Source organism: Homalodisca vitripennis, chromosome 1, assembly GCF_021130785.1.
Source record: "Homalodisca vitripennis isolate AUS2020 chromosome 1, UT_GWSS_2.1, whole genome shotgun sequence".
NCBI classification, from domain to species: domain Eukaryota; kingdom Metazoa; phylum Arthropoda; class Insecta; order Hemiptera; family Cicadellidae; genus Homalodisca; species Homalodisca vitripennis.
In genome coordinates, this window is record NC_060207.1 from 103,963,991 (window position 1) to 103,990,223 (window position 26,233).

Below are 26,233 nucleotides of genomic sequence, written 5' to 3' on the forward strand. Positions count from 1 at the left end.
GAATAAAAGATGTAATTGTACTGTAGCCAAATAAATAAATATATTTAATGTATTGTGGTTTTATAGTCTACCGTAGAACTTGTAGTCAAAGGTGTATGACTGTCACTGCCATGTCATGCCACAACCATTTAAATGCACATCAGTCATTCTTTACACTCATGTTTTAAATTTTCTTAACCCATTTACTTACTAATTTTGTAGTACATGGTAGGTCTCAGGAATTGCATTATTTTTACTAATGAGGTGTATAGAAATTCAGCTGTAACTTTTAAATAAATCAAATAAATCATTGCTTTTCATTTAAATTGGACAACAGTATTCATGATATAAGTTCAACATTCTAATTATAAAAGAGTCTGAAGTAACATCCATCATATACTCATATAATATTGCATTTTCAATTACACTGGCTATTGTAGGCATAATAATTATGTCGAGTTAAGTGATGACTTCTTAACAGTATTGAATTTTGAGGTGTTAGATAAAACTAATGTTAATTTTGAGGTGTTAGATAAAACTAATGTTGTAATAGTTGGGTTACGATACAGATACAATAATCCATCTTTAAATCATCTAATTTTGTCCCTCATTAGCCAGATTTAGAACCTTGTATCCTCTTCTGAATCTGTAACATTTCTGCCTCTCCTCTCCATCATCAAATTTCCAAATTATACCAATTCGGCCTGCACTTAAATATGTTTGGCAAGAGGATTGTTCATCTTCTTTTTGAATCGATCCAACAGATTCTTACTCCTGTCCAGCTTGCTTGTCAAGCTTTATCGATTAATACTTCATCTAACTTTACAGTATACCAAAATTTACCTGGCTCTGTACCTGTTGAAAGTTCTATCTTTAGAACTGATTACTTCCTGATTACACCGTTACTGCAAGTTTCTGCTGTACTTACATGAAGAAAGGAGGAGTGTGCATTTTGGTTAAAACTTGAGACAGTAATTATTGAGTTTAATACTTTAGTGATTATGATGGGTGACTTAATGTTGATTTGTCAAATAACTACCTACCCTTAGAAGATCTGTGCAGTCTTATGTCCTCTTTTGGTTTGCACCAAACTATTCTTTCTTTTACTAAAGAGTCCAAATGCTCAGTAGAGTATCAGAATCTATTCTTGGCTCTTCTATGATACATTCTGGAGTTTGAGATCGTTATGCACTGCTGTCCTGCATATCATTGGGCCATCTTCTTCATTTAGGAGTTTCAAAGTACAGTATCAAGTGTAATTTTTTTCCCCCAGGAGGTCTTTACGACACTTAACACATTCGCTGCTGAAAAATTATATCAAGACGTACCCTAGGTGCTAAAAAATGTTATGTTACTAAATCCTACCTTATGTGTTGAAATGTCTGGAAATGGCATTAGAATTACAAATCCGAACTCCTGATGTGCGTTCTGGCCTATCAGAGTCATCAGTCGCCGGCGGACCCCGCAGCACCTGGCGTTGTCACTCCTGTACTCCCGCGCACAAGCTGCACTGCCGAACGAGCGTCAACTGCGACTACATTTCATCACTACGCACTTTTATTGTACATTGTGTCCTAAATTTTAAAAAATTAAACTATTTACATTATATACAATCCTCCCACTTATGTTCAAATTTATAATTTGTCGTGGAAGGTTTCGAAACAGGTCTCATTCCTGAAGTTGTTATTGTCCATTGTGGAGCTGTTGTGTATATGTCGGGATCCTCATCAACATCATTTACCGACGATCTGTCATCTGATTCCTCATCCGATACGTCATCCACAGCGCGTTGAACAGGGTCATCTACGTCGACACGCGGGTAGCTTCTGAGGCGTTTCCAGACGGTCCAGGGATTGAATGATCCATTGTACTCATTGTACAACACTCGTACACACACAACAAACACTATTGTACACACTAAAATAACAGTGAACACTAAAACTTAACAGACAGTAATAAAATAATAGGGGTCGCGGGCGGACCCTGCAGGGTGGCGGCGAGATGCGAACGAACCACTAGCCAACTGCTGTAGCGTACCGACCTACTCCAGCCAGCAACTGGCTGAACCACACTAAGCCTATACAAAATGCGATGCACGGTAGTCCGCCTGCGCACCCCCCGCTCTAAGGCCATGACACGCGGGTCCCGCCGGCGGGCCAGTCGCACCGAATGGGTTAAACCATGAAAACAGGAAGAATATACTGTGGGGTGAAGATGTAGACTTCCAAGTTTGCTTTCTTCTTCTCTACTGTCTCCTACATTCTTGATTGGATCTTTCTTGTAATATAAACAGAAAATAATAAAAAGAAATCTTGTTTGAAGGGGGAATTGGATGAAGATCAACTGAATTTGTTCAGAAGTGTTCCAGAAAAACTCTGTTGAAGTAGGTGAATGGGTCAACCAAGCCATAAATAATTGTAAAAATTTTAATTTATCAAAGAACTGTTTGACGTGATATGCATTTATGTGGACTGTGCGTGACGCATAGTGTAAAGTTAATATGTCAATAGAATATGGAAATAAATAATATACATACTATTCACCAACAACATATAAATTAATTCAAATAATTTTTAATTTCAAATACAACCAAAAATAAAAAGTGCTCATGTTCTGATGTATTATAATTAATTTTGAATGTGACCCAAGATTATGTGTGCAGTTAGGTACGATTAGGAATCATAATAATACATTAGAAGAAGAGTGTTGCAGTAATTTCAACACAGGCTGTTTACCAAGTGAATGATCAGTAGTTCACTTTGCTCTTCTGTATTAAATGGTACTTTTTAACATATATTTTACTGTAAGTAAATATTAATTGGTTTTGTTTCCAAATGTTTGTATTATATTTTACAAGGTTATAAGTACATGAAATTTTAATTGCTTTTTTCTAAAATAAAAAATATGTAATAATATTGTAAGATATTTGTAATTTTTTGTAAATAATGTATAATTATCTAGACCTTTAAGTGGGTATCTTGTTTTTTCTCCATATATATATATATATATATATATATATATATATATATATATATATATATATATATATATATATATATATATATATATATATATATATATATATATATAATTTTATATATATATAATTGTTCCTTTATGCACTTTTATTGTTACTTAATTTAAATTGTGTACATTAATGTATATGAAAACTGCCCTAAAATTAACAATATTGAAAAAATTGCTTCATTTTAAATAAATTTTATTTGAATTTTAGCGTTTCACTCCTATGTTTAAGACAGAGTATATTTCCAGAGATTAAATTATGTCCTAATACACTGTTCAGTGCCAATATATTACCACAATATTGCCTCCTTCATTTGACCTAAAGTGGCAGTCATTACATCAGATATCTGAAAATAACATCACATTGAAACTTACATATTTTGTTTTATAATAAATTGAACCAAATTTGTCCCTGCTCTCTAATTTTTCCTTATCTCCAAATCTCGTCATATGAGAGCATGATTTTCTCATACATGTAGAAAGCAAGATGTCAATACACATGAGGTGTGGCTAGAAAATAACTGGACTGGTATTGGCGGAGCCACAGAACGAATGCAATAAGGCTAAATATCATACAGCCGGTCATGTGAGTCCACCCTACCCCTCTTCGAGTTTCATCCCGTATTTATTCCACCCATAGCGCCAGTTATAAGCAGTTAACCTTTTGTCTTTGCGTAAAAAAAAATGTTGAATATCCAGAAAGAACAGGGTGTGAACATCAAATTTATTTTTGAACTTAAAAAAATCTCCAAATGAATAATTTTTAATGTTAAAAAAGTATATGGTGATGACTGTTATCACAAACACGAGTAGTTTAAATGATTTAAATATGGCCACAAAGACGCAAGTGATGATACACACATTGGCAGAACATAGTCAACAAAAACTGATGCTAACATTTCAAAGATCAGTAACCTTGTTCAACAAGATCGTTGGTTAACTATCAGAGCAATGTCTGAGCTAACAGGAGTAGACAAGAAAAGTGTTAGACGGGATTAGTGGAAAAACAAGGCATGGATATCCACCAATACAATGCTCCAGCTCACAAAACTTTGTCAGTGAAAACATTTATGGCCAAACACAATATCCTCATCTTAGATTATCCACTCCTCACCTGATTTGGCTCTTTGTGACATTCTGTTGTTTCCTAAAGTTAAGTCAGCTTTGAAAGAAACAAGATTTGAGAATATTCAAACAGAAAAATAAAAAGCATTGAAAGTCTTGAAAACAGTTATGGAAAATGATTTGCAGCTTTGTTATGCACAGTGGATAATTTATGTGGAGCGGTGTAGAAATCAAGTAGGTTCAAAGTAGGAAACAGAGTGGATAACATTACATTTTAAGTATCTATAAGTAAAATTTGGTTTCGACCTCAGACCAGTTATTTTCTAGCCAAACCTCATACAGTGATTTTATCAATACTTGAGGAGACTGACAAATTCTTTGCTAATTCCCTGCTGATTGACTTTTCCTTGTCAGATCTAGCCATTTATGGAGAAGCAAATGGTTTCCCTACCTACCGATTTTTCCTTTTCGATTTTTCCATCTTGCTTATCTCGCTATACTTGGAAAAGCAAGATGTCAGTACTGGAGATATTGTCAATACTTCATAAAACTGGTAGTTCTTGGTTCATTTCCTGCTAACTGACTTTTCCTTATCACCAGACCTTGTCATCTGTCCAAGATCAAGATATTAGTTCCAGTATTTTTTTAGTACTCAAATGATAATTTAATTTTATAATTTTTTAGTCAACTGATTTTTACTCTGGCCAGATCTTGCTATATGTATCAGATTAATATTTCAATCTGTGTGTTAATTTATTATTTGTATGTATTTACCTTCATGTTTTTCATTTTTATGTCCAATTATGACCTGGATTTTGTGATAGATTTTAAAAAATTTGTCCACATCCTCTAATAAGGCTTCGCTGCAAACAGAAATGTGTTGCAGTTGTGGAAAAATGTCTTCTAGGCGAATTTCATTGGAGTTTTTGTTTGGAGGCTCCTCCCTATATCGTTATATTTTCATCTTCTTTGTCACCTACTCACCATCACAGTTATTTTAATATTAGAAGAAAATACCTGATTGACCCAAATATAATTAGGTTGTCAGATATATAATGATAATCATATCAATTCCGTTTATGCTTTGATCATAATTAATTTAGTATTTTAGAATTGACAGTATAATTCTAAATCTCATGTGCACATTCACACTACTATTTCAGGCCTGTTGTCTCTGCTCAGGATTGACTGATATGGAATATATGTATGTATAAACATATTATTTTTATATACATTAAGTAATTTTAAGTTTGCTAGTTCTTAAAATGTAGGAGTGAAAACATGTAAAATCGGCCTAATTAAATCTCTAGTTTTCACACTTTCATTAGACTTTTTTGTTTATTAACTTTTCTGTGGCTGTACATTACTTGAAATCTTGTCACAATGGATTTCCTTGAGTTTATTTTGAGTGTGTATTAAAACAAAGTTGGGACAGTAACTTATTATGAAACAATGCCATCCCAGTTTTGGATGTGATGAGGATTAATGAGTGAAGATGTTGGACTCAAAACTATTATTTTCAATAGAATATGAAAATGTACAGTACACATGGTATTTTTCAATGAAATGGAACATTATTGAATGGATATCTATTTGACGATTTGTAAACTTTGATCATCTACAAGCACGCTGATCTTGGATTATTATAGGTTAAAATAAATTTATTTTAAATACAAAATGTGCCCTTTAATTACCTGTTAACCATTGTAAATAGTAATAATGTAATAATTGTCATAAGAAATTCATTGACAATTTCAACAGTTACTGGTAAATCCCAAGTCTAACTTACTTATACTGTTAACTTATTTCTAGAGTTACCATTGTAAGATGTTACAATAAAATCAACTGATAATACAAAGGGAACAAGAAAATTATCATATTATGTACATAAATAATAACATTTATTTGTTTTGTCTGTGAATTTTCCAGTAAAATGTAATAGACGTATTTAAAAATATATATATAAAGTTAATAATTCTTTAACAACCAATTATAAAAAGCATGCTTTTGGTTATTATTAATTAAGTTACATATTTTATCGTAGATTGTAAATGAAACAATATTCAACTGTCAATAGTTTCAAATGATCTGCCCACTGCTCTTCACTTTCCCAGACCGTGCACTACTCTCATTACCCAGAAAGCATTTAACTGCTCATATATAACCTTCCATTCAACCGCTCATGACTTTTCCGAGCAGCATGTTATTTGCACACGTGTCACCGCATCCAACTTGCGCCTAAAAAAAATCTGTGTAAATGATTTCATTTGATAGAATGGCCTCACAGTATCTAGTCAGCTATAAGGCTCGATTCATACAAGTAAGAATCGAGCTAAGGCTGATCGCGACTGCTCGCAACGATTGTTCCTGGCTCAATTTAATTTACAAAATGTGTTCGGTTACAAGAACATCATCGCGGCGATCTGGCACAGCTAAATCACTTTTTATTTAATTCCAGTGACAAACCCAATAGGTATACAAACAATAAATAAAAAATAGCAATCCATAGTTATCTATTACTTTGTAGTTTGTTATCAGCAGCTCTGTTATGATAATAATGTATAACAATAAAATAATAATATACAATAAATTTAATTTAAATTTTTATGCAGGAGCATATTTGAATACAGCCAGTATTCTTCGAATTGCTGAGGCATTTTCATTGAAGAAATCGATGGTATGGCACAAACTGTTCCCCAGCCTTATCATTCTCTCTTAAGTGGACCATGGAAGTCATAACCACGTGAGTAGTGACGGCTGAAGTGGACCATGGAAGTTGACTTTACATGATAAATAACATCTACACATGCACCAATCTCAGTTTGGCATTCATTATCTGTTAACTTAAAATCTTTACTCTATGCATAAGACGGACGTGGATGTAACAAAAGTGTTGAATTCGTTCATCATTTAATGTTTCTACCTAATAAAAGATGCTATTCCAACTGGAATATTCCATAGGCCCATGAACCTAAAGTGTGATCTGGTAATCAATATTATAAATGTTCTGTATCTTCACAACTATATGGATGAGCTCGACATGGCTATATAATCACAGTTCCCGTGCAAGACTTAATACATGAAGATGTAGGCTTACCAGGTAATCGAGGATGCAGGTTACAGAACAAAAACAAGGAGAAATATATCATCAGAATATTTTCTTATAAACACTAGTAGTTTTGCATGGCAAGAGGAATTAATAGTGATTTTTTTTTATTTTACTAAAGGGCACTCTGTCAAATCATAGATCTAAATTTCAGCACTAATTCTGGGTGAAACGTTTTTTTGCAGTTAGTGTAAATAATAGATATTACTGATATTATAACCTTCGTGCTTTATTCATGGCTTAACATGTAAAAAGTAAATAAATAACAAAACATTTTATTAAGAAACACTATTTAAATTTAAAAAAAGACTATAAAGAGTAAATTAATCCCAGTTTATTTAATCTGATTTATAATCCCATTTAAATGATATCTACTAAATATGTGTAATAATAAAATGTATTAAAATAATAATTCTTAGATGGAGCGTAAGAAATGAATAATTTGTGCCAAATTAACTGTTCAATGCTCCCACATATAATACAATGTTGTCGAGGTCGCAGCCGATAGCTGTGATCATGCCACAGTAAACTGCAATCTGGTAGTGGTGGTTGTTTGCGATTGTCGTGTCTGCACGCTGCGTTCATTTCTATCATTAAATCATGCCGTGATTAGGTTAATGCAATTATCGCTTGTGTTAAGGTAGTGCAATCGATTTTGGGTTGAATAAAGTTTTGTAAATAATAGTCACTTATCCTTCCTGAAGACAGAAAAAGATTTTTATTTAGATTTTTATTCACGAGAAGTTATAAACATTTGAAGCAGTCATTTTGGGTTATATTTTAATCATGCCCAATAGAAAAGGCTGATGATAAGGAGTTAAAATGTTTACAATAAGTATGTGAAACATGAACCAGAGGGATTGACATATTTTTTATTTTAAAAAACATTAGTTTGTACTGATTGTATTAAATAATAATTCTGGGGTAACTGGATTACCGGTGGAAGGAGTAGGCCCAGATGAATGATAAGGGCTGGACTGTAAAAAAGAGGCTGCTATTGGCGAGGCGCGCATCGCAGATGGCAGTGTTTGATAACGAAATTGAGAGTCTAGAGTAAATCTTTTGCTAATCGTCATCGAACCTGCGGGTAAGTGAACTTTTTAACTGGAGTCCAGTCAATATTCATTCTTAGTTATTTTGGAATAATTTTGGGAAAGAAATATTGTAAAAATTAAATTTAATGGGAATTTAGGAACTTGTCCTTTTGATCTGTGCAATATAAAACTTGTTGGTGCAGTGAACACATGTATATAAAATTTTATGTAAAAATACTAAAAGAGTTTTATGGTTGTTACAGATGCTTTCAGCAATATTTTTTGATTTATTAAATCTCTAACACTGAAGAATTTATTTGATTTAAAAATCTCTAACACTGAAGAATACTTTTAAAGTAAAGTAAAGAAAATTAGTAACAAATATAATTGAATTTTGATGATAAATTAAAGTGAAGAATTGCCAGATCAGATTAGAGTGTGAATGTTTGAATTTTGAAAATTGAATAAAAGACAAGCTGTAAGAACTTTGTACATTTTTGGGAGTGAAGTTTGAATTTAAAAGTCATTAAGAAGTTTTTATTTTAATTTTAATTCCAGTAATTATTTTTAAGAAGAAGTTTTATTTTAGTTTGAACTTTATTTATTTCAGAAGAATTTTTTTTATTTATAAACCTTCACAAAGTTTATTTTAAATTTAAAAGCTAACTCCTCATGTGCCAGTAAAACGGTACAGGTTAATATTTGCACTATGTTTAAAATGTTACGGAAAAAATATTAATTTTTTATTTTTTGGAATTTAAAATATGCTACTCCTTCTGTGACAATGATACCTAAGATTTGGCATTTGAAAATTGAAAAAAACGTATTTATATGGAATTTGTGGTAATTTCTAAAAAGACACATGCCTTCAGATTTTCAGTCTGCTTCCTGCCATGCTGATCGTGGATGCACAAGCAGGAGCACACTTCCTCTTCCCCCCACTAACAGCAGCCTTGTTCGGCCTTACCCTCCAGCCCCTCAATTAGTTCCTCTCTTCTTTCGATATGCACTTGACATCTTTGTTTTCAACTCTATTTTTACAACTAGGATAATCTCACTGAGTCATGCTTGTGTTAAGCTGAGCACACTTATTTAGATGCATTCTTATTGAAAATATATGTATACAATGTTATACTAATAAGTTTCAAATTACTAAACCATTCAAAACATCTTTAAATATGAAAATTAGACTGGATTGTATAAACTTCAACGCTTGACAACAAGGGCGCTATACACAACCTGGGCTACATGCTTTAAAACTTTGCAATCTTTTTTCAATTACATTAATGAACAATGAAAATTATCATTTTCTTTGATAACATAAAAGAGAAAAAACACTATTCTAATTGGAATCAGTCAGGTTAGAATAAATATTCTAACCATCTAATAATCATTATATTTAGAGGCCGGAAAATTAGAAAAATCATATAAATTGATCAGTCGACGATAATTTGACGCAGAATATCTTATAATTTGGCTTAAAGTAAAAGGTGAAGATAAGGATAAGATTGTATACATTTTATACACATATACTAATATACATACTGCAAAAAAAGGTTTTGCCAGCCGTTTTTTTGAACCTGGTACACAGTTGCCTACATTTTCTGATTTAAAGGTCTATAATTTCTGTAAAGTGATTAAAAACATGTTTTACTAGATCACTTCTCAAAAAGAGTTATTCATTGAGAAGTTAACTTGAGGTTGACAGCCTATCCTCGAGGTTCTTCGTCATTAATTTTTATCTGCTTTTCCATCCAAACGCTATCTCAACAACAAACTGACTTATAGACATGAAATTTTGCATAAACTTCATTTTTATACAAGGAACGTTGAGTTCAGTGGTGGTGCATGCCCAATCATAGAATTTGACAAGTCATCGAAGCCTATCACTGTCAATTTCTTTTTTGTCCACGAAGTGGATGAAAAGTTTATTTTCTGTATTACTGTCTGCCTGTCTATAGGGCATATCAAGAATGAAATGAGCTTGAAATTTTCACTGCAACCTTGGTGAAGCGTATTATGTGACACGTGGTATGGTTTACTCCTACTTTGTTTGCAAGTAGACAAGACACTTCAATGATGGTTTCAATATGTGATTCTCAAAATCAAAATTACTCAAGGTTATGCAAACATGGTAACTTGGATAATACAGAAATTATGAGTATAATGTTAACTTTACTTCTTACTCAAAGTTAAAGTTTATGCATTTTGTGAAAATGCTGAAATTATTACCTTAAACTTAACACCATCTGATCTTTCTCAATTTATAAAACCGGTAAAAAATGTGTCTTACATGGTATGTAATAAAAATTGTTGTTCCTGTCTACTAGAACAGTTTTAAATGAAAGGCTATCATGCTCTCCTATATACTATCGTAAATTCCAGTGTACTATTGTGTTGATAGAATCCAACATATGACTTTCAGTTTAGTAATTCAATAAATCGATATTATTCTTCTTTAGAGGATGTATAAATGTTAAAAATCCACATATAATAACGGTTTATGAAATCAAATCTTTATAATGTATTTGACCGATAAAATATGTTGTTTGACAAATAATAACTACGTCTGTTAAAGTTTGTGACTATCACATTTTCAGATTTTTATAACAGTTTGTTCAGTGAAGACAAAAACAAATCTGACACCTCAAATGTGATGATTATCTAGGGATTACCGTATGCACAAGCATCCATGATGGAGTAAACCCACAAACCTAACCCAGGGTGGCCAATCAAAACCTCTTTTCAAATTCCCGGTTTTCCCGGTCGAAAATTTCTGATTATCTAGTCTATTGTCAAACCAAATAGACAACTTACTGTAGTACTGTATTTAAGCCTTACGCCAAGTGCAACAATGACGTTTTATCGTCACTAGCAGTATTTACAAGAAATGCGACAAAGCTGTTGTGCTCTAGCATTTTGTTGCTAGCAAGAAATATGGTGACGATTTATCGCTATCACCTATAGCTCCTTAGTTATTATCAATGTGTCGAAATAATATTGTGTTGTAATAACTTTCCTTTCTGTGATGTTTAGAAAATAACATGTATCCATTTCGGAAATACAAAGATAACAAATAAATACCGACACAGCGCTACCGTGGGGCAGACTGCAGCACAGTATTGCGGATCAGAGGTCTAGAGGTGGACGAACTTTTGTCCACGACTAGACAGTGCAAACTCAGTCAGTTAGTCAGTTAGATTACAGTCAAGGACCACGAAACAACAAGACATAAAGGTCCGAACGATCATCACTTGTACGTAGAAGTCATTTAGGTAAATACTTGACCGGAGAACTGACGGGATTTCCAGCCGTCATCCAACCAATGCCGCTCTAACGATAAAAACTGATGAGCGTGGCTGATTCAATCAGCAGACCGTCTGCCGTTTGTAGACTGGCAACAACATTAAGTTGCGTTTACACTGGCAAGTAAAGTTGAGAGAGAATTTGCACAACTACTGTTGCATAATGTGAACAAGATAAGCAATTTTACTCACGAGAACTGTCGCAAGTACTTGCTACAGTTGTATTGCTGGTTGCTCCAGGAGTCAAGACGAAGCCTGTTCACAGACGACAGTGATGTCTTGACAATGTTTATAATTGAAATTTTAATAGCCGACACTGTTCTCCAGTTCTTGTAACCAACTGTCCGGCACTGGTTGCGGCAGCGCTCGCGAGAGCTCTTGCGCCCGTTTAGACTAGCGATGTTTAGTTGGACACAAAACTTGCGCCATTTTTTGCCGGTGTAAATGCAGTTCAGCCGAGATTTTGATGTGACCGTGATATCAAAACATAACACTTCCTTTGTTTTAACCTATGTAATTTGATGACAATCGGAACATGTGTGAGGAGCAATTGTTCATAGACCAACAGAGGCCTCGGCTGCGATACGAGCGGTTAGCGCTAGATTGGGCAGGGACTTAATGTTTAATGTATGTGTTGTACATATGGGGAACACCCTACACTAGCCATGGCAGATGTGAGCAGCAGGGCAGTACCACAAGATGGCCCTTATCCGCAGCCAATTCTAAACATTAAATGTTTCTCCTGCCGCTCAACCCTCAGCTCAGTCTGTCATTGCTGTGCAACAGGACGTAAATGCCCCCTTTTCGACGTTACTTGTTGTAACTACCCCACTACTTTCTTAACCAACAGATCTCTTATTAATCTTTGTATAAATCCAACTAACATTCTGGTGTACTCAAAAACCCGGGCTGCACCTCTTATAAAACCGTTAAACATTATATTATATACAACATTATTTATAAACACATCACTGACATTATAGTTTCATATGTATATGCACTGTAAACTGTCATGATACCCAGTTGAGGAAAGTGATTCTTCACAGTTACATTCCATTGAAGTTTTAAAATGACACGAATTTCTTTTTTTGTATCACCAAAATTGAATCTAATTTATACTAGCCAAATTTATACTCTATCAAATAAAAGTAGAAAGTAGAAGATCATGAGTACATACACAGTTAAAATCAAGAATTCTATTCAATTCAATGACTTGGTTCTAAAAATGTAGCTATTTTACTAACTCTCTGCAGTTAAATTAATGATATTCTTGAATTAATTTGTGTTATTGGAGACTCTTCATTGGTTTACAAACAGTTTGATGAAATTGGTTTGGAGATGATTTTATTTCAATCATACTTAAACTGAAAATGCTATTAGGATTCAAAATTTGAGAATGGAACATTGATTTTTTTAAAGACGAATTGGATTAAAGATTTGAAAATCCTTGATTTTGCCATTACTAGTTTCTATTCTTATTAATTTGTAGCCAGTATTAAAAACTATTAATCTTATACATGATCTAATATTTAATCCTGTGATTTATTTTAATTTGAAAAAGAAACAAATATTTAATCTGATAATGAAGAACAATATAGCTATTTATGAAAATAAAAGTTCTTAGTAACGAAATGGAATTGGCTGTCTCCAATTTGCTTTGAATCTAACACAATCGAATCTCACACTCAGATCTATAACGTGTAGTTTCCTTATTAAAATTATAAATATAGTTTAACAGTATTTTAAAATGAATAGAAAGGAAAAGTAACTATAGTCACAAAAGTTAAAAATTCTTTTATTTTTTCACTCTAAATATGAGAGGGCTTACAGTAATGTAAACAAAACAAATGTCTTTGGCGAATCCTAAAAATCATACCAAGCAAGGTACATGATATCACAATTAATTAATTAAAATGGTTTAATCTTGGTAGGTATAAATATCAATTTTGTTACAAAGATTGTGAGTGATCTACCTAGTTGAGCATACTGAATGCATTTATGATTTATCACGACAACATAAAGCTTCAAACCGTAGATGGACAATATGCACTTTACGATGAACATTTAATATACAATATTGTTACTCTTTACAGACAGATAAATTTTTACTGTAGGCTGAGTTACTGGTTTATACTAAAATATTCCATCACATTATGCTTCATCAATATGAGTACAAACAGGTTTTATATTATGTTCTGAGGAAAGTGTTACTTCTATTACAATATGTACATAAAAATACATAAAATCTCATCTCATGAGAAGCACAGTTATTATTAAAGTTTATTATTTGATCAACATTTTTTCATTTTTTATTAACTGTGTTTTTAAATAACAAAAATCCACATTTACAATTAAATGGGTTTTAAATTTAATTTCTACAGCTACGAAGCTACATTAGTCCAGGATAAAATTTTAAATACAAATTAATTATTAAAATTGGAACATATAAATTAACTACATGTATACAAGACCCTGAATTAATTATAAAACAAATAAATAATGTGCAAATATACAAATTAATTGTATATTCACAAAAAGCTTGAGTACCAACAAAAATAATCATTCATACTATTTAAATAACAAATATAAAACATTTTAAACAAAGAAAACATTTTTAAGGTGCAAATGTTACTTACAAACCTATCTGTGTACAGACGTAATAAAAATCTTAAAATATTTACAATTTTCACAAACTATTATTAAAACAACACACAAAACATATTAAAACCGATGTCAAAATTAATTTAACTTCTGTTGCTATCTTAAAACTTTGAAACAGTTTGATCGGTTTGAATCTACAAAACAACAGATAATTTAAATTTTTATCACAAGTGTTATATAAAAACATTAGATCTTGGCGGAAAATATTTTCATGCACGAGTTTACTACATCGGTTGATTCATGACTGATTGTTAAATAAATACTAAAACTAACTAAATATGGTAAACGAGTACAAGATATTTGTGAGTATTACACTGTCTTGATGGTGAAGCAAGCAGCCACTGGTGAGTATCACAGGCAAGTTCAGTGAGGAAGAGTGACCTGCCAAACAATCAGATGGCTCTTCTCTCCCTTGAGGCTGACGAGATGTTGCTGTGTATCCTCCCCACCCTCCTCCTCCCCTTCCTCACCGTCACCTGTCAGCAGAATAACACTTGGGCGTTAACACATTAACACAAAACTTTGAAAAACGAACGTGGGAGCCCTTCAACTGTTTTTCCACTCCTATCTAATAGTAACACTACTACATCTGTTGGATCAGGTTTGCCTACTATCTAACCCTATTTCCTGTGTTGGTCAGAAAAAGTATTACCGAAAAGTAGAACTATTTGTTGGATTCTAAAATTGATTGACTGTTATGACTATAACAGTGAGGTAGGTGTGGCCCAGCATATGGACAATGCTGACACCAATGTTAATGATTTGAACTAGAAAATTGAGGCGATCCACACAATCATTCTAATAACGCAATAAAGTTGTGAAAAAGGCATATCAAATTGTATTAAATATAAACAACTATACATTTTTTAAACATGGTGATGTATTCCACTAAGTTTATGATTGGACATCTGCTGAACAAATAGTATTCACTAATCAAGTTTTCATATTAACAAACATTATGAATGTGATGAAGGAGGAGGAGCTCTTCTTATTGGAATATCAATTTTCTATTATTTTACAAAAGAAAACTCATAATTCTCCATTAATAATCATGATGGCATCTTCGATGTCGAAAGGCCTTGTGGTAAAATACACAAATTATTGGAGAATTGTGAGTTTTCTTTTGTAAAATAACAGAAAATTATGAATGCGGTTTCATGTTATAATATACCATTTTTTAATTTCATGTTATGCTTATGTATTTTTTTCTAAAAGAGCATACAGAAAAAGATTTACTTAACTCTAAACAATTACTTTAAAAGCAATTTGGATTATGAAAGAACTGGTGTCTCAGAATTGGTCATGATAGAAATGAATATTCATTAATCGTTGCTGTTTGTGTAATCAGGGAAAAGCAATAATGTGTTAGTACAGATACTATGCAGTGTTCCAAGATTTATGATGCATTAAAACTTATCATAATATGATTAAATCTTACCCAAATCATAACAACCAATTTTTATTTGTGAGGTAAATTTAAGATTACAGTAGAGTAATTTATTTGTTGTTACTACTTAGAACCTGTGAGTTGACAGAAGCAACTTGTCTTTAAACAATTATATTATATTTTTCTATAAGTTGTTGGTATTTAAAAGGCAGAGACTAAAAATATTTCAGTTATGTGCAAACAAAACTTATAGATTATTCAAGTAAGTATCCACCACCAAACAGCAAGCATGGAAATGCAAACCACAGACAGATAAAATACTATCAGTACAATAGATAATGAATACTGTACCTTTAGGTATTTCAAAATATTGGCGGCACTTTTGTGAATTGTAATGTACACAATAAACAAAAATAAGATAATACCGATATTTCCAAATAATGCGCTTTTAGGGTTGAAACCAAACCACATCACAATACACCAGCAATACCAATAAATCATCTAACAAAACAAGCTGTACAAGATTATAACAGATAAAAACTGTAAGAAATAGAAAAATATCTATTACATGTAGTTTAATAACATATTTATAAAAGTATGTATATACTACATTTGAAAGTTAATTTAATTTGGACACCCAATGCAAATCACCCAATTTCTAAAGTTTAGTAGGTTAATTTTTTGGATTAACTTACCATTTGTGTTTAAACTTTCCAAATTAAGACCAAAATCTCAGTAGTTGGAAAAACATAAATAAATGTATTTACTGCAAATGTTTTAGAAAACTCGTAGAGCATGTGATGTCTTACATTTTTCTCCATCACTATAACACCAGTACGTGTATGGCTTATAACTATAATGACAAATTTTTAAATACAGAATGAATGTTGTTAGTGCAAGATATTACAGCTTGATAAGTAAAATAGACCAAAATAGGGTAAAACAATTTTTTTTAATACAAACATAGTATTGGTTTCATAAACACCTCATATTTGTGAATTTGCAAGATAATTAAAATAAAACTGGTGTCACAAAATGTGTTACACAACCTGATGTACAAAGGCTATTCAGAAAGTAAGGAACGTTTTTGAATTAAAAAAAAAAACAAATACAAGAAAATTAGTTTATTATATACATGTGAAAGAAGGACTAAAATACCACTTTTCTACTTAATCACCATACAAATTCAGGCACTTATCATAGTGGTAAACAAGCTTTAAAATTACTGTCATAGAATTCTGTCGCCTGTGATTTCAGCCACTTAGTGACGGGTACTGATGAGTAGCTCCTCATCGTTGTCAAAATGGTGTTACTAGCCAGGTCTTTATTTTCAGGAACAAGTGAAAATTAATTGGAGCAAGATCAGGACTGTAGGGGGGAAAAGGAAAAACTTCCCAGTTGAATGAGTTCTAGAGTTGTTGTGTACGGTTTGCCGTGTGAGGTCATGCAAAAAAAATTTTGGATGACAATTTTCCTCTATGCTTGTTTTGGACAGCTCTCCTGAGGTTTTGCAACGTTTGAGTACTGATCAGAGTTTAATGCTGCACCATGCTCGAGAAAATCAATAAGAACACTTCACCCATCACAGAATACTGTTGCCAAAGTTTGCAGACATATCCTTGGTTTTTTAGGGGAACTTGTATACACCCCTCCATGGAGTGTAATTTTGTCTCACAATTCACATGTTCCACCCAGGTTTCGTCTCCTATTACATTTCGATCTAGTAGTGCACCACCATGACTTTGGTAGGCCTCCAAAAAACGTCAAAGTTGCACCCATTCACTGTTCTTTATGGTGATCTGTAAGCATTTTTGAACCCATCTTGCACAAAATTTGTGGTGCCTAACTTCTTTGAAACAATTTCAAACAATAAAGTCTGTCAAACTTGTAAGAAAAATAGAGAAAGCTCAGTTATTGTGAAACAGCAGTTAACTTTGGTGACCAGATCACCATTCACAATGCTCAGACGTCCACTCTTCTCTTAATCATGAACATTTGTTTTGCCATTTTTGAACTAAATGGCAAGTCATTCTGTTGTTCCTGTACACTTCACTTAGTTCCCGATGTGTTTCTATTGGTTTTAAGTTTTTTCCAACAAAGAACTAAGAACAGACCACACTTCATAACTGACAGGATTTTGGATTGCAGCACACATTTCAAATTTTAATATAAAAAAACCAGCAGCGCGGAGGTGTTTCTGTTGTCACAACTGAACAAGCTGAATGAGGTGCCGAGCACAAGCACATCAACATATAAGCTCTTGGCGTTCCTGGTGGCATCAGGTGGAAACGTTCCTTATTTTCTGACGCCATCGTAATTTAAAACCAAGTTTAAACAAAACTAGAATGATTAAATTAAAATGCAACTACATAATATACATGTTTAAGTAAGTGATGTTGCTTTTCAATACATTTCACCAAAAATGTAACAGAAAGAAAATTTATGAAAGTGAGTTTAATTGCATTACAAGAAGGGTTTATTAACATGATCACAGCATTATTGGAATTTTATGAACATAAATTTGGTGGTAAAGAATAACTGGTTACTTGCTTATACTGATCTTCTGCACAGTATATCTCAGCAGCTGACTAAATACAGCATTCTAGGTTAGTCTGGGGTAGCTGTTATATCTTTGTAAATTTAAAAAGGAAACACTAGAGTACATAAATAACATAAACATGTATACATTAATCATTTAAGTTATTTGTGTGGTGTAGTGTTTCCTTTTTGTATTGGGAATTGTAATGTGTTTATTTAAACATAATATATTACATAATGATATGTATAATTTCTGAGCCCTTTGATATTGGTTATATATTCTTTTATAATAATGGGACCTCTTTTGTTTCTTTTGTACATAAATGATCTCCCTGCAAACATATCAAACAGTTTAACACTTCATGCAGATGACACGACAACTTGTTAGATCTAGGAATGATGACGAATTGAAAGTTAAAATCAGTGAAACCATAACTGAATTAAAGGAATCCTTTGAAGCAAATGGACTCAAACTAAACCAAGAAAAAACTAGATTGGTAAAATTTTGTACTCCTCAATCAAGAAATCATTTAAGTGATTTAGAATTTGAATATCAAGAGATTTTCTACAGGGTGACCACCGGGAACCGGACGTTTTTGGAATTGTTATTACACGCTCAGCCAAGATGGGAGAGGGGGGAGAGTGTGGTGAATGACCTTGCTATACAATGCCATTTCAGTAGCCATGGAGCAGTGGACAGTGGAGCATCGCATGTTTGCGTACGACGCGTATGTGCAAAATGGCGAGTCTGTTACAACGGTACAACGGCTTTTTCGCACTTATTTCAACCTTGGACGCCATGGTACGGTTCCTACCCGCAATACTATTCACAGGTGGGTTCAAAATCTGAGAACGACAGGAGTTATTTTTTTTTTTAAATCTCCTGGCCCAAGGAAGACCGTAAGGACGCCGGAAAACGTCGAGAGGGTGAGACTAGCCCTCATTCGGAGCACAAGTCGTTCAGCAAGAAGACATGCAAGTGAACTAAGGTTAAAGCGTGAATCAGTACGGAAAATTTTGCAAAGTGATTTAAAATTTCATCCTTATAAAATGTGTGTAGTTCAGAAGCTAAAGGAAAGAGATTACGCTCAGCGAGAGGACTTCGCCATTCACATGCAAGTGTTGCTCGAAGATAATGACAGCACAATAATCATTATGAGTGATGAGGCACATTTTAATTTAAATGGAGACGTTAACAAGCAAAATCTACGTTACTGGGTAACCGAGAATCCTCGCATAATTCACCAAAAACCTCTCCATTCAGAACGTGTAACTGTGTGGTGTGCGGTTGCCACTTTTGGAATTATTGGTCCGTATTTTTTTGAAGGTGAAAATGGAGCCTCAGTAACAGTCAACTCCAAACGTTACACTCACATGCTGAACACTTTCTTACGTCCATAACTGAGAAGACGAGGTCTAGACGGAAATGAACACGTTTATTTTCAACAAGATGGTGCCACAGCCGCATACTGCTTGCTTGTCTATGGCTGTGGTCCGTCAGATGTTTCCAGGAAGGGTCATTTCCCATTTTGGCGACATCCAGTGGCCCCCAAGGTCACCAGACTTGACCACTTGTGACTTTTGTTTGTGGGGGTACCTCAAATCACGAGTCTACAACAACAAACCTCGCACCTTGGCAGAGCTAAAGAATGCAATCAAGACCGAAGTGGCAGCAATTGATCAAGAGCTTCTCGAACGTGTACATGCGGATTTTCTTAAAAGGTTAGAAACCTGCATTCAAGAAAATGGACACCATCTATTTGACGTTATATTCCATAAGTAATATTGTTCTTGAATGGCATGTAAGTACAAACATTTCTATGTAATAAAATAAGTTTTATGTTAAAAAATAAGGGGTTTATGTTTATTTAAAAAACGTCCGGTTCCCGGTGGTCACCCTGTATTAGTAAAAACACAAAATTTTGGGGGCTATAACTAGATTTGCATTTAAATTGGACTAAGTGCATTGAAACTATTTTAAGAAAGTTAAACTCTGCATGCTTTCAAATGATTATTTTGAAACATACCATAGATTTAAAAACACGTTTAATCATATATTATGCTTATTTTTATTCAATCCTTCAGTATGGAATTGAGTCCTGGGGGGTTTCAACAGATACAGATAAAATTGTTTAATTCAGAAGAAATTTTTAAGAATAATGACATTTTTATCTTGGAAGGCTTCTTGTAAGCCTATCTTTAATGAACATAAAATTTTAACTGTACCAGGCCTAATAATTTTCAAACCGTTATTAACAGTGCAGTCTAATTATGATAACCTTTTTAATGAAAACCAAAAACACAGACGTAATACTACGTATAAAACTAATTTTTAATATCCCAGACATCATCTGAAAGTGGTGGAAAAGACACCATTCTACATGGGGAAAATTTTTTTCAATAAATTACCTTTAAGGTTTAAGGAATTAATATATTCAGGCGCATTCCGAAATAACATTAAGGAGTTGCTTCTTGAAAAAACATTTTATAATGTAAGTGAGTTTTTAAATGAAATTTTTTTTAGTTTTAGGCACTGTATTACTGTTTGTTAATATTGATTTTTATATTTTTAAGTAGGTCTACAAGTTGGCATATTGCTTTTCTATGATAAGTTAATTAATACCCTGTTTTATTGTGTGTGTTTTATTGCTTTTTTGTGTGTATTATTGTATTGTGTGTTTGGTTGTTTGGATTTACTCAAACAAGAGTAGTGCAGGTTATATCTGACAATGTCATCTGTTTTATAGCTGTGCTATATTATCATGAAACGTTTGTGACAATAAAGATTTATTATTATAATTTTACAATCACTCAATTTATTGCAACATTTCCTTGTATGTATTTTGTATACACAGACCAGAAGAGTTCACTTGCGTCTGCAATTAAATAAAAATTGAATTATATAGTGGCAAACATATAATGATTTTTATGAGGCTGAAGGTATTTCTCCTGTTTTAAACTTTCAAGATGTTTGATATTACCAGAGGCAGTTTAACGGATGTCATCCTTCCCACTCCCCTTCATGTGGTGAAACCTGCCAGCTAACTATTTCGGACTGGGACTATCAAATAGAAAAAAAACTTTGTAGGTGAAAATAAAATGTTGAAGATTTGTTAAAAACCAACCAATTCAACAAATAACTTCATGTGTTGATATGTTTAATGAATGTAAAATTTCACATGAGTAATCTTATAATCCGTTATTAACTTGTTTATTTTGAGTTCTTGTTGCCAACATGATACCAATAAGGATAATGTAATTTTCAATACCGATGCAGAGGTAGAGTTTCACATGAAATTTTAACCCTTTAGATTAACTTATTCGACAGTTATCAATTGTTCAGACAGACAGAAGTAGGATTTTGTTATAAACATCTGCAAGAGAGACTTTGCTAAATATTCAGCTAATAACTATTTATTAATTGTAAAAAGTACAATGTTTTTCTTAACTGGTTATCCTGAAATGTAGTAATATAAAATAATCCATAAGTTGAGCATATAATTTTTACTGTAAATGTAAACATATACATGTTACAAATTATACAAAGCAATCTCAACTGATAAATATTTTATTATTTGATAATTATAACCTATCCCTGGTAGAGTATGTGACACTAATGAGTGTTTTGGATCATTTATTTACTTAAATTCTTAGGTGTTAAATTAATATCTATAGGCCAACTTTATGAGCATGTGATAAATTATTTTACTTCATGATCTCAGATAAAAATGGACCAATTCAACAAAAATTCAATTACAATACCAAAATTATGGTCTAGACTCACGACTTAAAATTTGATTCCAATCCTTGTATTATTTATAACTAATAATATAATGTACTAACTGGTTTTGTTTAGTTACTGTGAAGCAAGTCTGGCAGTAGGAGCAGCCAGTCTTTAAGATATAAACATACATATATTTTATAGATGACATATTTATACAACTACACAAAATACAAGATACAAAGAATAGTGAACTTCTGTTTGCTTATCATGAAGTAACATAAGTCCACATATAGATACAGCAAACAGAGATGCATGAACATAAATAGATTCAAGGAACAGGAACTGCAAGCTAAATTTGTTGTTATTAACAACGATAATTTGTTAATTTGGCTATTTATGTATTCTTATAAATAAAATATGGTAGAAACACATTTTAACAGTTGGTAAGATTCATACTGCCAATTAGATCTTGTCCATGAATGGACACAAGCAGTCTCACTGCGATGCATGAAAATAAATATAGAAAATACAAACTGTAAGAAAAATATTACTTTATAAAACTACGTTAATGTGTTAATTTCGTTATCTATCTATGTGTTTTTCATACAGAAAGTACAATAATAACACGTTTTAGCATTCAGGAGTTTGCATACTACCGATCAGCTGTTGTCCACTAATAGACTAATTTGAAGATTGAGATCTGGGTCACCGTCTCGGACCAAAGACTTAAGATCTCTGAGTTTGAAAGTTAATCATAAAATAACCAGTAGAACTAAACTATCGGAAGTTGAAATTGAACTTTATTTTGTTTATTTATGCATTTATATATACAAAGAAAATTTGGCACGAACAATGTGGCCAAATACAGGTTTTTTTAAACTTAGATTTTCTAGATTAACTTTTATTTCATTTGACAATAAATTAAGAGGATGCTATGAAAGAAACGCCAGAGTAAGGATGATGCTTTTTTCACTTAGAATTAATGTATATGAAGCATGAGTAGCCAGTTAAGTTTGAGACAGTAAAGGTGTTAAGAAAATATTTTTACATTTTGAAGTGAGGTGATACCAAAAAATACAATCTATTTTTAGCTTACTTACTCTTAAATTCATCTGTTAGTTTTTGGTGAAATGAGTTATAAACTATACAGATAGTATATAAAAGTCAAATTTGAATTATTACAGAACTCAAATATATTTTTAGCAAAAATATTTTGCTTTCAAAAATATTTACTTTAATAAAAAAAAATTATGAGTGGTCTAAAACTTTAAAACATGTAAACAATCATGTATTTAACTACAAATATTTATATTTAATATTATCAATCAAAACCACATGCTGAGTTAGTCTTATGTAAATGAAGTATTTGCTTTTGTTCATCCAAATTTTAAGTATTCTATTGTGATAAGTCAATGAAATGTTTGAACAAATAATATTCAGTCATCATGATTTAAATAAGTACAAAGCAAGCAGTGTCTGTGGCGTTGCATTAGGAAGACTGAAAGGTTATTAAAATGCAATGAATGAGCGTGAAATGGCGTACCGCGGTAACAAATGCCAGACTATGAGATGAGAAGCTGCATCCTGGGCTTCCTCTGCATCATCCACTGCAAACATCCCATCATGCATTGCACTCGCACCACAACACACAAACACAACATAAAATAAAAACAAAAGTAAAATAAATTATTCAATAAAAATACTAAATAAACACTACATTGAAAAAGCCAATTAATGGATCCAGGTCAGACCAAGAAAAATGCCATCCAAAACAAAAAAAACGTAAAAAAGAAGGGATAAGATTAATGTTGTATATGATAGCATGTCATACAGTAATGCAATATAAAATGAAGTAGTGTTATTTCTGAAATGAAACCAACCAAAATAATTGCAATTCATTATAATGCACTAGAATTTAGACAACAATTATCATTTCTGCAACTATACATTGATTACATCTATAACTATAAAATCGAATTTAACATTATTCGTAGGCTGGAATGTTAAATTTATGTACAATAATTTTGTGGAGATAGACATTTAAATCTGTTAACATTTATTTAATATCTTCACTTATATGGTATGGATTTATTATTCAATTGTTTGCAATGTGCTATTTTTACTTCTAGCCTGGAGTTGAGAAACAATTTATATTGTATAACACACAAATTGGTTTTTCTTGAAATCAATAGAGGAATTTTTCTAGAAAACAAATTTATCACCAGCTGTACTAGTTTTGATTGAGATCGAAATGGAAGTTTATAAAGAGAGGATAATTAATATTGAACAATAATGTTTTTTAGATCACATGTTTCTCAGCTTGACAGACTTAAAACCGACTGTCGAACACAGAAATAATAGATATGTCACTGTCAACTTAATAAAGATATTGGAAGTCCCCACTTTCAGGCTAGCAGTCTACCTGTATATGATTAGCTGATGGTTGATTTATATGTGACAAGCTAATTAATGCAAGATCTGAGAAAAACATTATTGTTTGATATTTTTAACTCTTTTGAAACGCTTCTATTTCAACCTCCACACAAGCAACTGATTTTTGACAATTTCTTTATTAGGGGAAATTCCTCTACTGATTTCAAATAAAACTCAGTTGTATGATTATAAAATCCAAATTGGCACTGGACTACTACACTATTTATCATATAAGTCATAATCAGAGAGCAGTTCCTTTTTAAGTTCACAAGGAATAAATCCAATTTGTGATCACAAATCAACCAAATAACCTCAAATCAAAACCAAAACATCCTTTAATAACATGTTCATTGAGAACAGAAATGGTGTCAATTATACATAGTCATAATTCAAGTCACATAGAGATACAAATTATACATTTGTAAATGAGTCAGTGAAATGTTTTAACAGATAAAGCGTTCTTTGGAATCGGTTTAGTCATGTTGAAGGAACTCGTTGATGGAGTAAAATGGACGTTCGGCCAACCAGCTGTGAAGTCTTGATTTCAGCTTGCTTCCACTTCCTGTTCTTATGTCCCTTGGTAGACGGTTGAAGAATTTAGCACCTTTATATGTGGTTTTTTTTCTCATATTGAGTGAGGCGATGTGCTGGGAGGTTGTAGAGGTTGGCATTACGTGTGCAGTAGGTGTGTAGATCCGATCCTCTTAAGAGATCTTCTCCATCCACGTACATCACAACTTCTTTGATGTAGAGTCCAACAATCGTTAAGATATTTAATGATTTAAATGCTTCCCTGCAGCTGTCAAGTCGTTGCAGTCCGGCTAAAGTTCTGACTGCCTTTTTTTGAATGACCAGGATTTTCTCGATGTTTTCTGCAGAAGCTGCACCCCAGACGGCAAGGCCATACCTTAAGTGTGTTTCGAAGAGTGCAAAATATGCAGTTCTTGCTGTTGCTAGGTCACTAATGGCCTTAATTTGTTTAATTGCATAGACACTAGTGTTTAATTTTTTACAAAGATTTTCTATGTGTGGGGTCCAGCATAACATGTTGTCTAGAGTTATGCCTAGAAATTTCACTTGGCTTTCCAAGGTGACGCCTGGTATCTGTGGTACATCTTCGTTTCGGTGCCCAAATCCAACTTGGTTAGTTTTTGTAGGGTTGACGACCAGGTCATTGTTATGGCAGTACTGATAGGCCATGTTAAGAGCTATGTATGCGGTAACGGCTAATTTATCAGTTGTTTTGTCATTTAGTAACAGTGTCGTATCATCCGCATACATGATGGTAAAACAGTGGTCCTGAAGAAGTTGGGGCATGTCATTAGTGAATAAAACGAAGAGGACTGGGCCCAGCACAGAGCCTTGAGGTACGCCACGGGTTACTGGCAATGTATTTGATTGCACATGTTTGGTAATGCCATTTTCTGTGTGCTTGAGCTCCACCAGTTGGTGTCGTCCAGTTAGGTAGCTTTTGAACCAGTCTTTGGCTTTCCCTGATATGCCTAAGGCTTCCAGTTTTGTTATAATGAGGTCATGGCTCAAGCAGTCGAATGCCTTTGAAAAATCTAAAAAAAGTGCAGTAGAGAGTTTTCGCTGTTCGAGGTCGTCAATAACAGATTCTATGAGTTTAATCATGGCTGTTGTTGTTGACTTGCCCTTAATAAAGCCATGCTGTGCGTTTGTGAGGAGACAGTTTTTCGTTGCAGTATGTCAGGAGTCTTTTAAGGACTATTCTTTCACATAGCTTTGAAAATACCTGACAGGAAGATACAAAGTGTGGCTAGAGAATAACTGATGTATATATGGGGCGGGGCAGTTTATATTACAGTAGGCCAAATACAAACCAGCCTTGCCTAACATACACTTTATGACTGATAATACAGAACTCTATAGAATAATTTTTATTGGTGTGAAAATAAAGGCTAATGCAGAAGTAACAATTTGGAGATCCCCTGTCAGAAAATTTTAATTCATCCA

General features: G+C 32.9%; 1 protein-coding gene across 25 annotated transcripts in view; it reads right to left on the bottom strand.

Moving 5' to 3' along the window:
* Nucleotides 1-13,292: 13,292 nt before the first annotated feature.
* Nucleotides 13,293-26,233, bottom strand: part of LOC124368346 (C-Jun-amino-terminal kinase-interacting protein 4) — a 152,075-nt gene continuing 139,134 nt past the window's right edge. For 24 of the 25 annotated variants that reach the window (XM_046825715.1, XM_046825693.1, XM_046825710.1 and 21 more), the window contains one exon: nt 13,293-14,650. In XM_046825715.1, the coding sequence (XP_046681671.1) occupies nt 14,538-14,650 (113 nt within the window). In that variant the 3' untranslated portion in view covers nt 13,293-14,537. Of the gene's footprint in view, nt 14,651-23,366; nt 23,431-26,233 lie in introns of all 25 variants that reach the window. The other variant, XM_046825676.1, reaches the window with a different exon arrangement.